The sequence below is a fragment of the Cololabis saira genome, chromosome 22 (genome assembly GCF_033807715.1).
Source record: "Cololabis saira isolate AMF1-May2022 chromosome 22, fColSai1.1, whole genome shotgun sequence".
Classification (NCBI taxonomy): Eukaryota; Metazoa; Chordata; class Actinopteri; order Beloniformes; family Belonidae; genus Cololabis; species Cololabis saira.
The window spans coordinates 10,728,998-10,744,178 of record NC_084608.1 but is presented as its reverse complement, the minus strand read 5'-3'; the positions used below and the strand labels follow the sequence as shown (position 1 = coordinate 10,744,178).

General features: G+C 46.5%; 1 protein-coding gene across 1 annotated transcript; it reads left to right on the top strand.

Annotated features, from left to right (window-relative positions):
- Nucleotides 1-1,417: 1,417 nt before the first annotated feature.
- On the top strand, nucleotides 1,418-14,638 carry cngb3.1 (cyclic nucleotide gated channel subunit beta 3, tandem duplicate 1). Its single transcript, XM_061714057.1, has 18 exons — nucleotides 1,418-1,424; nucleotides 1,514-1,570; nucleotides 2,415-2,529; nucleotides 8,634-8,794; nucleotides 8,881-9,180; nucleotides 9,259-9,467; nucleotides 9,556-9,606; nucleotides 11,219-11,305; nucleotides 11,409-11,473; nucleotides 11,582-11,704; nucleotides 12,340-12,481; nucleotides 12,576-12,735; nucleotides 12,859-12,956; nucleotides 13,241-13,324; nucleotides 13,398-13,516; nucleotides 14,052-14,204; nucleotides 14,291-14,417; nucleotides 14,536-14,638. Exons 1-18 carry the CDS (start codon nucleotides 1,418-1,420, stop codon nucleotides 14,557-14,559), a joined length of 2,082 nt encoding a protein of 693 aa, XP_061570041.1. The 3' UTR covers nucleotides 14,560-14,638.
- Nucleotides 14,639-15,181: the final 543 nt, after the last annotated feature.

Below are 15,181 nucleotides of genomic sequence, written 5' to 3'. Positions count from 1 at the left end.
GACTCCGACTCGTCTATTGACATGACATTAACCTTCAGTGCAAACAAGTCAGATAGTTTTAGAGGAGATTCCCACGTAGGAGCAGAGGTTCAGTCCAGTCATTTGACACCCGTCTTCATTTTTATATGAATAGTTCCAGAAAGAAGGAGACACAATGACTTGTACATGTTTTAATGAGCAGACAGCGCTGGTGTTCCCCCGTGATCTCAAAGGCTTCAGGTCAACTCGTAATCCCACAAATCCAGCCTGGCAGGCGGTCCGTGGAGGCTCCCGCTCCTGAAACGCTCCCGGCTGATCTGCTGCAAAAACACTGTTCTCTTGTTGATTTCAACAGATTTTCACATCATTTTTTCTTTTATATATATTTATATATCAAAATCTTTTTTGAACACAAACTCTTTTCTACAAATACACAGACTTGAATGTGTCGGCAAATTTATTTCAACCGAATCTATCGCTACAAACTCTGAGATCATTAATAAACCAGCTACAAATATTATTTTGCTTTATTTTCAGCTTGTGTAAACGACCCTTCAGACAGCAGTTCTGCCTCATTGTAACGAGCATACACTGGAAAAATATGTTTGTCCACTGATTGTTTACCAGTTGTTATGGCACGTGCACCGTTACAATCCACAGACTGTGATCTGATCTACTGCTAATCGTCGACGCGTCTTTCACCTCTTGATTGGCTGTCCTGTCAGATAGGACACCTAACAGACTTTCTACATCACTGTGATCCATAGCAGTTACGTTGACTCATCTTGTCTCACGAATATCTGCTCAAATAAACAATGATATGATTTAATGGCGGTTCACGTTTTGTCCTGTGAAGTTTGTTATTTTGTCATTGTTCTGTAAACTCCCAGCTTGAGGTGTTCCCCGTGGAGATCTGGTCTAATCTCCTTACCCAGACGGGAACACCGTGCAGGCAGATTACCTCCGTGGTCTCTTAGCCTGTGAACTCTGCAGCCAGAGACGACTAATAATCTGCAATAACAGCAACCACTTTCACCCCACAACTGTGTTACTAACACATTTATTTTCTTATACATAAAGGTGACCCTAGTCATTTATAATTGCTAGATTATATAATCAATGTGTGGTTGGGTTCTCTCGTCCTCCAGCATCACCTGTAAACATCATGCACTTCATCCCTCGTGTAGATCTATTTTATTTGAATCACTAATATCCATTTTCCAACCCTGCTGGGTTTTTAGCCCGACTGTGGTCACTGCAGCTAGGAAGCCATCATCCCGCCTGGCAGAGAGGTGATGGCCAATCTGGTGTTGGTTCCAGGAAAAAAAAGGGGGAGGGCCCAGAGGGAATTACTCTTTCTAAGAAATGTAAAAGCCTCAGTCGGTTGCACGGAAGGGAGACAAGAATCAGAGGGTTGTGTTCAGCTCCAGGAGGAGAGATGGACGGTCGGACCCGCTCGCTGTAGCCCGCTCACAGCCCCGACATGTTCAGCAGGCTGAAAAGCTTGTTTGGTGCTCCTGAGCCTCCTGCTCAGGCTGCTGCCCCGGCTCCTGCCCCGGCTCCACCGGCTCCTCCTGCTCCTCCTGCCCAGGTAAGACCCGATCTCCCTTACCTATCACTCTAGGTTAGGAAGAGTAAAATCAAAATGATTTTCAGATCCAGTCAGTTGTTCCTCTGCTGTGACCTTTTACGTAGATTTTTTTCTGTAGATATAATTTAATCAAGTCTGTCCGCTACAGGAGGACAAGCCACCTGAACAGAAGGATGAAAAGGTAGAGGAGCCGGAGAAAGAAGAGGAGAAGAAAGAGGAGGAACAAAAAGAAGTGAAGAAAGAGGAGGAGGACAAAAAAGAAGAGCCAGAAGCAGGTGAGGTATAGTTCCTCGCATTTCTTTAGACGTTTTGATGTCATCAGTAGATATTGAACGTAGGGTGGTCCAGGTCTTACGAGTTTTGCAGCCTTTCCTTTCGCCTCGTGACTCGTTTTGTTTCTGCAAGTGTACACTTTGTCTTGTTTGTTGCTCACTTGTTTGTTGCTCACTTTCTATGTGAATCTGATCTATGTGAATATGATAAAAACAAATCTGTGCTCAATGCCCCTTTCTCAGAAAAAGCCAGGAGGGGAAACGAGTAGATGCTTTCACTGACTCTTTTTGCTCACTTGAGCGCGTTGATGAGTAGTTACTTCAATGTTGCTGAAGAATGTGTCAACGCTGTTTGTTAACAGCGCAGTAGATTTACATTAAATGCACCACAATTATAAATTGACAACACATCGTGGACTCTAAAAACATTACATGACCACATTCAGCTTTCACGATCACGATCACACTTGGATTTATGTGAAACTGTCAGCTTTGCCGTCAGGCGGTTAGAGTAACGCATAAAAGATACGAGGTTAATGTTAGACTGTTTCCAACTTCTGCTCCAACTACAGCTCCGGCTCCGGCTCCAGCACCGGCTCCGGTTCCAGCTCCAGCTCCAGCTCCAGCTCCAGCTCCAGCTCCAGCTCCGGCTCCGGCTGAGGGCGCAAATCCAGAGGGGGCTGAAGGGTAAGAATACATTAATATCATACACTGTAAAAAAAAAAAACAATGGACAAAGCATTACCCACAGGATTCCGAAGAGCGGTTTTGAAGCCCGTTTTTCTTCGTGCCATGTTGCTTAGAAGCCGACGGAAACAGGCCCAAAATTCTTAGATTGCTTTGACTAACAGTTCCTTGAGCGAAATATCTCCAGATCCACCAGCAGATGTTTGCAGCAGAATATTAACATGTTCTCGATGGTAAATTCTAAGCTTTTAGCCATCGCTGGGTTCATACAAATGGATGGTTGCTTTTCTAAGCACGGTAGCATGACAGTTAGCGATGATGAAATGATAACGGCTAGCCATTGGTTGAGCAGACTGTCAATCAGTCATTTTAAATAAATACTAACATAAATTCCTCCAACACTCCCACTAGGGGAGTTTTTACCTGCCATTGTTTATGTAATAATTGCTCGGGGGTCGTGTTCTGGATGCTATATAAATAAAATTGAATTACACTTAACTGTTGGGGATGATATTGTTATATTGGAACCAGTGCTAACTAACAAATACATTTATTGCTTCATATAAAATCTCCTGGTGTGTTATTTCTGCTATAAGGTTTGACATTTAACACAGGAGTCAACGAAGATTGGCTCGTTTTCGCAGCCACCCTCTAGTGGTCAGTTTAGGAACTGCAACAGATCTTAGTCCTGCATGAGACTCAACCCAGACGTTGGATAGTTAGCGCTTGGTTTATATACATTGTGTCTCTCCGTCTCCTCCAATGTGGGTTGGATTAGGAGCAAAGATGATGTAGATAGAGCACTGTGAGTAGTTTTTCTGACAGGCAAGTATTTGGATTGTTTTTATTCATAAGGTTAGAAGTGATCGTTTTTCCGATCAATGCATTTTTATGGTCAGTTATTATGATTCAGTTATGACAAAGATGAGCTAGAGGGTCAAATGTTTGGAAGATCGGAAGAGCGAATGATGAGCAGTTGCATGAATACCAATACAAATGCAGGAGGCCAACAAGTCTCGACTCCAACCAAACCTAGGATGATCCGCTGGCTGAAGAAACTAAGCACTCAATCACTTGTTAGCATAAATGAATATATTGCTTACTTACTCACTCGCTCAGACTGGCTAACAGAGGGCAGATGAAGATCATGACCATGATCACACAATGGTAAAAAACGATTTACGAAGACTCCGATACCCTGCTTACAGTATCTACAACATGTAAGCTAGGAAAGGCATCAGAAACAGCGTTACAGGGTCAAAACACCAATCAGCGGTCTATTGATCATCCCAGATTAAATGGACCAACCTCATCAACACCTGCAACGATCACTACAAAGTCTCCCAATCAGGCCTCTGTTGTTGGATGCTGGATGGCTGGCACCTTTATAAAATAACCTTCAAGGATTCAATGCAATGATGTGGAGAGTTCAGTGCTGGGGAGAACAACAGTTGAAGAGGAGACCAATGCAAAAGTTACTAGTATCAAATATTATCAAGTGTCGAGTTCACTTCCATCGTCACAATAATGGGCATGGATGAAGATTCAGAAGAAGATGAACCGTTCCTTCTGAATGGACTGGTGGTGGCAAGTGAGAAGATGAGCAACACTCAGTACATTTACATGCACTAACTGAAAAAAAGCCATGTATACTGTACACCTTAGCCGGGCTGTAGTCGAACCGGACTTGAGATTGTCTTATTAGTGCCATAAAATGCGGTCCTAATTAGAGTTATTCCGGCATGTAGTGACTGCCCCGGGATTCCCCCTTCCGGAAATGATGACACTGCGAAAACCTGAATATCAACAGAGTAGGAGAAGAATAAGACAAACAACAAAGAACTAACCAGAAGAACCTCAACGCAAAAGAGCTTGTGGCACCACCTAGCATCGCGTATTCAAATGCAGCTCACTCAATAATAGATTGTCTTCTCGTGCATCTATACTTAGATTTCTCTGAAACTCCAGTTTAATCCTTAGCTGGATTGTTGCCAATAGCTTGATTTAGATGTGCGTGTAACCGCACTAAGTGAGAAACAGAGCTGTCACGCATATACAGTGGGGGAAAAAAAGTATTTAGTCAGCCACCAATTGTGCAAGTTCTCCCACTTGAAATGATGAGAGAGGCCTGTAATTTTCAACATAGGTAACTTCAACTATGAGAGACAGAATGGGGGGAAATAATCCAGGAAATCACATTGTAGGATTTTTACTGAATGAATTGGTAAATTTATCGGTAAAATAAGTATTTGGTCACCTACAAACAAGCAAGATTTCTGGCTTTCATAGACCTGTAACTTCTTCTTTAAGAGGCTCCTCTGTCCTCCACTCGTTACCTTTATTAATGGCACCTGTTTTAACTGGTTATCAGTATAAAAGACACCTGTCCACAACCTCAAACAGTCACACTTCAAACTCCACTATGGCCAAGACCAAAGAGCTGTCAAAGGACGTGAGAAACATAATTGTAAACCTGCACCAGGCTGGGAAGACTGAATCTGCAATAGCTAAGCAGCTTGGTGTAAAGAAATCAACTGTGGGAGCAATTATTAGAAAATGGAAGACATACAAGACACTGATAATCTCCCATGATATGGGGTTCCACGCAAGATCTCACTCCGTGGGGTAAAAATTATCACAAGAACGGTAAAAACTCACATCATGCTTTGGGGATATTTTTTTCTGCAAAAGGATGACTGATCCGTGTAAGGGAAGGAATGAATGTGGCCATGTCTCGTGAGATTTAGAGTGAAAACCTTCTTCCATCAGCAAGGGCATTGAAGATGAAACGTGGCTGGGTCTTTCAGCATGACAATGATCCAAACACTTCGCTCGGGCAACGAAGAAGTGGCTTCGTAAGAAACATTTCAAGATCCTGGAGTGCAGTCTCCAGATCTCAACCCCATAGAAAATCTTTGGAGGGAGTTGAAAGTCCATTTTGCCCAACGACAGCCCCAAAACATCACTGCTCTAGAGGAGATCTGCATGGAGGAACGGGCCAAAATACCAGCAACAGTGTGTGAAGACCTTGTGAAGACTTACAGAAAATGACTGTCATTGCCCACAAAGGATATATAACAAAGTATTGAGATTCACTTTAGTTATTGACCAAATACTTATTTTCCACTATAATTTGGAAATACATTTTCTGGATTTTTTTTTAGCTCGGCGGACTCCCGAGGCAGCTGACGGGTACCGGCAGGCCAAGCGGACTGCAGCCCGGGCGGTCGCGGAAGCAAAAACTCGGGTCTGGGAAAAGATCGGGGAGGCCATGGAGGAGGACTACCGGTCGGCCTCGAGGAAATTCTGGCAAACCATCCGGCGCCTCAGGAGGGGGAAGCAGTGCTCCGCCAACACTGTTTACAGTGGAGGAGGGGAGCTGTTGACCTCGACTGGGGACATCGTCGGGCGGTGGAAGGAATACTTCGAGGATCTCCTCAATCCCGCTGACACGCCCTCCGTCGAGGAAGCAGAGGCTGAGGACTCAGAGGTTGATTCATTCATTACCCAAGCTGAAGTCACTGAGGTAGTTCGGAAGCTCCTCAGTGGCAAGGCACCGGGGGTGGATGAGATCCGCCCTGAGTACCTCAAGTCTCTGGTTGCGGGGCTGTCGTGGCTGACACGCCTCTGCAGCATCGCGTGGCAGTCGGGGACAGTGCCTCTGGACTGGCAGACCGGGGTGGTGGTCCCTCTCTTCAAAATGGGGGACCGGAGGGTGTGTTCCAACTACCGGGGAATCACACTCCTCAGCCTCCCGGGGAAAGTCTATTCCAGGGTGCTGGAGAGGAGAATTCGGCCGATAGTCGAACCTCGGATTCAAGAGGAACAATGCGGTTTTCGCCCTGGCCGTGGAACGCTGGACCAGCTCTACACCCTCCGCAGGGTGCTCGAGGGCGCATGGGAGTTTGCCCAACCAGTCCACATGTGTTTTGTGGACTTGGAGAAGGCTTTCGACCGTGTCCCACGTGGCATCCTGTGGGGGGTGCTCCGAGAGTATGGGGTCGGAGGCCCTCTGCTGAGGGCTGTCCGGTCTCTGTATGATCGAAGCAGGAGTGTGGTTCGCATTGCCGGCAGTAAGTCAGACCTGTTCCCGGTGCGTGTTGGACTCCGGCAGGGCTGCCCTTTGTCACCGGTTCTGTTCATTATTTTTATGGACAGGATTTCTAGGCGCAGCCAGGGGCCGGAGGGGGTACGGTTCGGGAGCCACTTGATTTCATCTCTGCTTTTTGCAGATGATGTGGTCTTGTTGGCTCCCTCGAGCCAGGACCTTCAGCATGCACTGGGGCGGTTTGCAGCCGAGTGTGAAGCAGCTGGGATGAGAATCAGCACCTCTAAGTCTGAGGCCATGGTTCTCGACCGGAAAAAGGTGGCTTGCACCCTCCAGGTCGGGGGAGAGTTCCTGCCTCAGGTGGAGGAGTTTAAGTATCTTGGGGTCTTGTTCACGAGTGAGGGGAGAACGGAGCGCGAGATCGACAGGCGGATCGGTGCGGCGTCCGCAGTAATGCGGTCATTGTATCGGTCCGTCGTGGTGAAGAGGGAGCTGAGCCGAAAGGCAAAGCTCTCGGTTTACCGGTCGATCTACGTTCCCACCCTCACCTATGGTCATGAACTCTGGGTCATGACCGAAAGAACGGGATCCCGGATACAAGCGGCCGAAATGAGTTTCCTCCGCAGGGTGGCGGGGCGCTCCCTTAGAGATAGGGTGAGGAGCTCTGTCACCCGGGAGGAGCTCGGAGTAGAGCCGCTGCTCCTCCACATCGAGAGGAGCCAGCTGAGGTGGCTCGGGCACCTGTATAGGATGCCCCCTGGACGCCTCCCTCGTGAGGTGTTCCGGGCATGTCCCACCGGGAGGAGGCCCCGAGGAAGACCCAGGACACGCTGGAGTGACTACGTCACTCGGCTGGCCTGGGAACGCCTTGGAGTCCCCCCGGAAGAGCTGGAGGAAGTGTCTGGGGAGAGGGAAGTCTGGGGATCCCTGCTCCGACTGCTGCCCCCGCGACCCGGACTCGGATAATGCGGTGGACAATGGATGGATGGATGGATGGATTTTTTTTTTCATTTTGTCTCTCATGGTTGAGATATACCTGTGATGAAAATTGCAGCCCTCTTATCTTTTGAAGTGGGAGAACTTGCACAACTGGTGTCCGACACAATACTTTCTTGCCCCACTGTAGAGGATCACTACAGAAACAGGCCTATCCCGTTTGCCAACGGGAGCCACGAGGAGAAGCAATGAGAAAGTTCAGCTCATTCGTCCATCCATCCATCCATTTTTCTATACCCGCTTTATCCTGTACAGGGTCACGGGGTTCTGCTGGAGTCTATCCCAGCTCATATCAGACGAGAGGCCAGGGTACACCCTGGACAGGTCGCTAGTCTCTCATAGGGCCACAGGAGTCCAGCTCAGTTATGGGAACGAGTTCTTAGAGAAGGAGACCAGGCCAAAAGAGGGGGATGCCAACGATGTTAAAACATGAAAATGACTCAGGGACTCTAAAGATCCAGGATCCTGCTGACCAACCAACTCAACCAATGATCTTGAGCATTAAAAATAACGTCCACAAGGAAGGTTGTGACCTCCACTTGATCTATGTCTATTTTAAGAACTAATACCTTCTCACATTGGTGGACTGCATCTGCTTCTCCAAACCACAGTTCTTTGAACAATAAAAGCTGATGGTGAACACGCACACATCACCTACCACTACCAACACCACCAGTAAGACCCTCCCAGTAAGTTAGCATATGTATACCCTGCCCGAGGCGGCCACAATGGCCACTGTGTGATCTGCAGCATGTGACTTCTAAAGCGGGAAAGCAGATTAGGAGCTTAATGGGAGAGGGGGTGTGACTAAGAATGATCAGGGATGGTGTTCGCATGCAAGCTACAGTTGACTTCAAAGATCTGCATGGTCTTTGCAGACAGTGTAGATGTTACCAAGAGGACTTGTCCATTAGAAGTTAGGTTTGTGTTTTATTAGGTGATTTTGGGTTGTATCTGCCTCTTGTAGCCCAGTAATGACAAATCTTCATTATTCACTCATGCCTCTTCACATTGACCCTATCCGTCTGTCTTTCTGTCAATCATTCCACCTGGTTTTTAGGGAGGAAGCCCCTCCTCCTCCACCTCCACCCGTCGTCTACTCCCGTTACGCAGACGACACCCTCAGACATGTCATCCAGATGTTAAAAGAGCGAACGGAGGTGCTCAAAGAGAAAGTCATTGACCCATATGCCACGTCTCCAGAAATCACTCCACCCGTCAGTAAGTTGGTTTGGACATGAACTACAGCTGCATCCATGCAGGTAAACGACAGAAAACCCAGCGTCTCTCTCTCTTTGTCTGCTCAGCACCCATTCTGAGGAAAGATGATTACATCCGACTTAAAGAAGAGGAACGGATAGCTAAAGAAGAGGCAGACAAGAAGAAGGCAGAGGAAGCGGCCAAGAAGGCGGAGGAGAAAAAGAAGAAGGATGAGGAGAAAAGGCTGGAGAATGAGAAGAAAGCGGAGGAGGAGAGACTGGCAGAGGAGGCCAGGAAGAGGGAACAGATCCTCCCGGACATCAACTGTTCCTGCTTCGACGTCCTCTTCCAACCGGTGGAGGAGATGATGGACAAAGTCCTGGGAAACACCATTGATCCTTTCACAGGTAGATCAGGTCCTTCCTCGGCATGTTACAACCTCCAGAGCTCCTTTAAGTCCTTCCAATCTTTCTTTCTCTCTTCAGATCGTCGCTATATTGCCTGGTTGGCGGTCGTCGCAGTGGCATACAACTACAACGTGTGGTTCTGCACTGCTCGCCTGGCCTTCCCTTACCACAACGAAACAACCAACCCATTCTGGATATTCTTTGACGTTCTGTCTGACGTTGTGAACGTCATAGACATCATGGTTTGGCAGCCGCGACTGCAGTTTGTCAAAGCCGGAGACATCATCGTAAGTCACAGACCATCGCTGCTGGCGCTTGTGAACTTACATCATATTAACGATATACAATGAGCGTTGACCCATGTGTTGCTTACAGAAAGACCGAACTCTGACGAAGGTGCATTATCGGAAATCACAACGATTTAAGGTGAGTGTGATCAGATCAGTACAGTCAACTGTTAGCTGATACTATTTCAATGCCATGTCTTCTTTATAAATTACCTCCATTGGACTTAAAGGAGCATGAAGCTCCTTTTAGAAATGAGACTCTCTAGCGCCACCCTTCGCCACGACGGCCGTCGGGGGTACTGCAGTCAACAGTGAAGCCGGCACGGGAGAACGGGGAGAACGTGCGTGCAGCGTCATGTGACGTCACATCCGCAGCCCAGCGCGGGAAATCGCGGCCCGGAATTGCAGCACATTTTGCAGCACACAGCCTGTTCAAGGCAACAGAGAGATACACTAGAGGGCTCATTCTTTTTGGTTTGGAACGCTTCATCTGACATTATTACTAGAAAACTTTTTTTTCATAAATCCTGCCTCAATCCTGCCTCATGCTCCTTTAAGAAAAACATATTACTACTTTCTAGTCAATCACAATATGTAACTGTTGCAGAGTGGCAAGAAAAAGTATGCGAACCCCTAAGAATTTAATAGATTTGCTGCTTTAAGTTGCCATAAAATCAGATGTGACCTTGAGACAAACATTTCAGGTTTACTCTCTGGCCACTTCAAAAGATTTAATATTATTTTTATCTTTATTTTTCTGGGGTTATTCTGGGGTGGGTTTGCTTTGATGCTTGAGGTGCTAATCCCGCTGTTTCACCCAGCTTAAGCTTGATCCACCACAGAGACACCCTGCCATTATCCTGTTGGGTGTTGTAGTTCATCCCACCCCTGATGATGGTACACTCTCCAGACCCTCAGGCGGTGAAACAACCCCAAATACTGAAGCTCCCTCCAGCACAATTCACTGTCGGGGGGATGTTTTATGTTGGGACCAGTGCCAAGTATTCCTCCTGAACATCAAACTTTTCTTACATCAATCCATGAAACACTTCCCCAGCAGCGTTGAGGATTACCAAGGTGCCCTATGGTGAACTTCGGTTTAGGATCATCTTGAGTCGGTGCATAAGAGATCAATGCATGTGAGTTTGCCCGTTATCCCTGCCCAGCCTCATGTGGATCGCTGCTCCTTTTTGTGAGACATGGTTCACACCAGCAGATGCTTCTTATTGACAGACTAAACTTGAAATATTGAAGTTTTTTTGGTATTAAAAATACCTCTAAATCACACCTCCACCATTGTAATTTCATTATTTAGACTCCAATTAGTTTTAATTCGGTTATTAGCCTATGAGTTCACTTACTTAAACCACCAGCTGTGTGAATGTTTAAGGGGCTTGTCTACCGAAGAAACAAGACATTTTTAAGTGTTTGTTTGTCATCAGCTCGGGGACAATTGAGTTTATCTATTACTGTCACCTGAAAGACGATCAGATCACATTTCATGGCAACATAATGCAGAAAAGCAGTTCATTTCAGCGGGTTCTGCAACGTTTCCTTGCCTTAGTTGTAACCAATGACTACAGATGAATATAATCACAACCAAACCTTTGATAGCATCATGAAACACAAGGTGGTCTCACAGATTTTAAAAAAACATAGTGTTTTCTTTCTCTTGTCGTGTCTCTCTTCTGATCAGAAGAAGCGACTACGGTTCGGTTCAATAATTCATCTTCCGATTTGTCCCTGTTCAGAATGACATGGCCAGCATCTTCCCGTTTGATCTTCTCTGCCTGCAATTTGAATTCTCCTCCATCTACCGCTTCAACCGCTTCATCAGGGTGGGTGGGCAGTTAACCCTTTTAACCAAAAGAGAGGACGTGGTCTTTGAGACGTCGCCTCGTTCCCGCATCAGCTCTTTAAGTGTTTCCCCGTGTCTTCCAGGTCGAATCCTTCTTTGAGTTCAGCGACAGACTGGAGAGCATCATGGCCAAAGCTTACATCTGGAGGTAGGAGCTCGTGCAGCAATCAAAGTGGACAAACAATACAAATAAAATACAGAGGGGAAACAGTAAAAGACATTTATATTTAAATATGTAAATGTGTGTGTGATGCAGAGTGGCCCGGACCACAGGCTACCTGCTCTACGTGCTCCACATCAACGCCTGCATCTACTACGTGGCGTCGGTTAACCAGGGCCTGCGCTCCACCACGTGGGTGTACGACGGGCAGGGCACGGCGTACGTACCAACCTGACCTGATCAGAGACATCCTGAGGTTTAATGTTGTGTCCCAAATCAACATAACATAAACTAGGAAAGACACAGAGGCTGTTAGAATGATTTTTAAGGCCTTCTGCAGAAGGGAAGCAAAGTCGGAGCTTGCAGAACAACATGGCCCTCTCGGATGCTCTCAACAAATGCTTTGCTGGCTCCTCCTTTGCATCAGCTTTTATTGAGAAACTTTGACAGGAACATTACCATATTAGGAACAGTGAATGGACAATGGGAGGAAACATATGGCGAAACAGACATCGGGGTTAAAAAGGTCACACATGTGACATTTTCAGTTAAAGAGGCTTGGTATGAAGAAACAAACAGACATCTTTAGCTTAAAGTCTTTAAAAGAACACAAAGGTCAAGGGGTCAAATGCCTTCCTGGACAAAAACAGGAACTTCATGGGGGTCTTTAACAGATAGTCCAGGCTAACAATGAGACAGTTGTGGGACAGTCGACCCCCCTGACAGAACTCAGGAAGGTCTGCCCTGTCATCTGTTAACATGTGATAGTTTCATGAGGACTAACTAGTTCAGAAGTTTGATTAACTTCACATTTAACATCAGCTGACGGCCGGCCCCCTGCTGTCCCCCCACAGGTACCTGCGCTGCTACTACTACGCCGTCCGCAGCCTCATCAACATCGGGGGTCTTCCAGAACCCGTGACGGTCTTTGAGATCATATTTCAGATGACCAACTTCTTCATCGGGGTCTTTGTGTTCTCCAGTCTGATTGGACAGGTGCACGGCCTTAGACTTGCTTCTTCAGTGCATTTAACCCTCCCCTCGGTCCTCAGCTATCACACACCTTATCCATGTTCTTGATTCCTGTCAGATGAGAGACGTCATCGGAGCAGCGACGGCAGGTGAGACGTACTTCCGAGCGTCCATGGATGGATGCGTGGACTACATGAACACCTACACCATCCCTAAACTGGTCCAGAACAGGGTCCGCACTTGGTACAACTACACCTGGGCGGCTCAGGGAATGCTAGGTGAAAACTTTACCCTGCTCTTGTATCCGTGTGCAGAAAAGCAAACTAGTCCCACTCTTATCATCAGCTGAACACTAAAACAGTTGACTAATGGACCAACTAATGGTCTCTTGTTCTCTGCAGATGAGTCAGAGCTCCTGGATAAGATGCCTCTGGTGATGAAGACTGCCCTCGCTGTGGACATCAATCTGGCCACCTTTCAGAAGATTGCACTGTTTCAGGTGAGTCCGCTCCTCTGCTGGCCGCCGCAGGCTTGTTTTAACAGGAAGATACAAATAAAACAACATGTAAAATGTAATTGATGTTTAAAGTGTCCAGGGGGTGTCTCCGGAGAATGAATATTTGCTTTATTGTTAAACGTTTTATAACTAGAGAGATTCAAAAGGAAAAATAATATGAGAAAAATATGACATATTGAAGATCACTGAGTAGTTTGGGTAAACTAATGCACACGTGGAGCTCTGCAGCTCCTCAACAGCACCCTGACTAAACACCGTCTCCACAGGGCTGCGACCAGCAGATGTTGGTAGACATGTTACTGAGGCTCAAGTCCATCATCTACCTGCCAGGAGACTTTGTGGTGAAGAAGGTGAGTTGTGATGCTTATCATGAAAACAAAACTCTGACCTTTGACGTGACAGCAACGATCGTGTCCTCTGCAGGGTGACATCGGTAAGGAGATGTACATCATCAAGAGTGGGGCGGTGCAGGTGGTGGGAGGACCTGACAACAGCATTGTGTTTGTCACGCTGAAGGCCGGCTGCGTGTTTGGAGAAATCAGGTGAGTCTGAAGCAAAGAAATTAAATCTGGTTCCTGAGGATAAATCACAAGCGAGCGGGCCTTCCTGGGCCTCGCTCTTCTCTGGAAGCTCTTCCCAAAGTCCAGGATTACAATCGCAGGACTGTTTGAGGCTACGACAGCAAACTAATACATCAGATATGGTTTTCACATCTGAATTTATCCCCAAATCCAGACTTTAACCCCCCCGGAGAACCCTTGGGAAGTTCTGGAGGAGAGTTTACGTAGCGGCTGGACTCCAATCATAAATACAAGAAGGAAATGTTGGAACATTGCATAAGTGTGACATGATGGACAGGGAATGTAATTAATATTGTGTAATTATATTCTAACAACCCAAACAAAATGTAATTTAATTTAAAAAGCCTGTTTGTAGCGAGAGGAAGCATTTATGATACATTTCAAAGCTGTAATCATTAAACCCTCGTAAACCCACTCATGTGATGACAAAGACCAGTAGGACAACATCAAAAAGTGTTATTTGACACCTGAAGTATTCGTCTTTCCTCAAACTCAGTTTACTACAGTCTGCTAAAGATGGGGGCAACAGGCGCACGGCCAACGTGAAAGCACACGGCTTCGCAAACCTCTCTGTCCTGGAAAAGAAAGACCTGTTTGACATCCTGGTCCACTACCCAGAGTCCCAGAAGGTTCTGGCCCGGAAGGGCAGGTGAGTCGTTACAACTGTGTGATGCACAACTGTAATCCTGCTGAATACTGACAACCTCCTGCTTTGTGTTTTGTGATCATAAAAAGGGCACTGGTCAAGGCCAAAGCTCCAGGAGGAGGCAAGGAGGACAAGCCGAAGGGTCTAACTCTGTTTGGACCCAAACCACAAACACCAAAGCTCCTCAGACTCTTCGCCAACATTCGCAAAGCTAAGGTGCAGATTTCACTCTTGAGAACCAGAGCAGGAGCAGCTTGTGTTGCTTGTTTCAAACAACTGGACCTCCGTGTCGTCCAGGCAGAGCTGCTCACGTCTTGTTTTCTTCTGTTCCCAGAAAAACGCAGAAGAGCAGAAGTGAGAGCGGGATCTGTCACCATCTCATCGCTGCATTATTTTATATATCTACTTCCTTTAGCTACTGAGAAAACACTCAGGCGAGTGAAGTTGTGAAACAGCCTTTAGCCCAAGTTAAAACTACTTAAAATGTGAATGTTGTATATTCTGCTCTGTTTCTCTATTTTTTATAAAACATTTAATACAAAATGTATCCTCAAATTTTCTTTTTTCAAAGCTCAGACTGAGGTTAAGCTCATTTGCTTCAAAATACAGTTTAGAAACAGCTGGACCAATAAAGGCACGGAAAGCGATTTCTGGACAACCTAACTCGAGATGTGAAACAAAAACTATACACAGAGAAAAAGCTCTTCCGTCAAGCTTCCTCCAGCTCTCCTCGATAAAACGCATCCGATCACGAACTCTCCCACGCCTCGACTTCATGAGCACCAGTCAGTGACGGGACGGGTTTGAGGAACAGACTCACCCACTCTTAGTTTCCCTGTTTAAAGGAACCACAGCTGTGTATGACGACCTTCGTCTGGATGACATGAGGATTTAAAGAGATTACTGAGGCGGGAGATGCGTAGTCCTAGAGTCTTTGGTACAATTAGGGTCCAGATGTTAATTAATTGTGGACAGTTTGT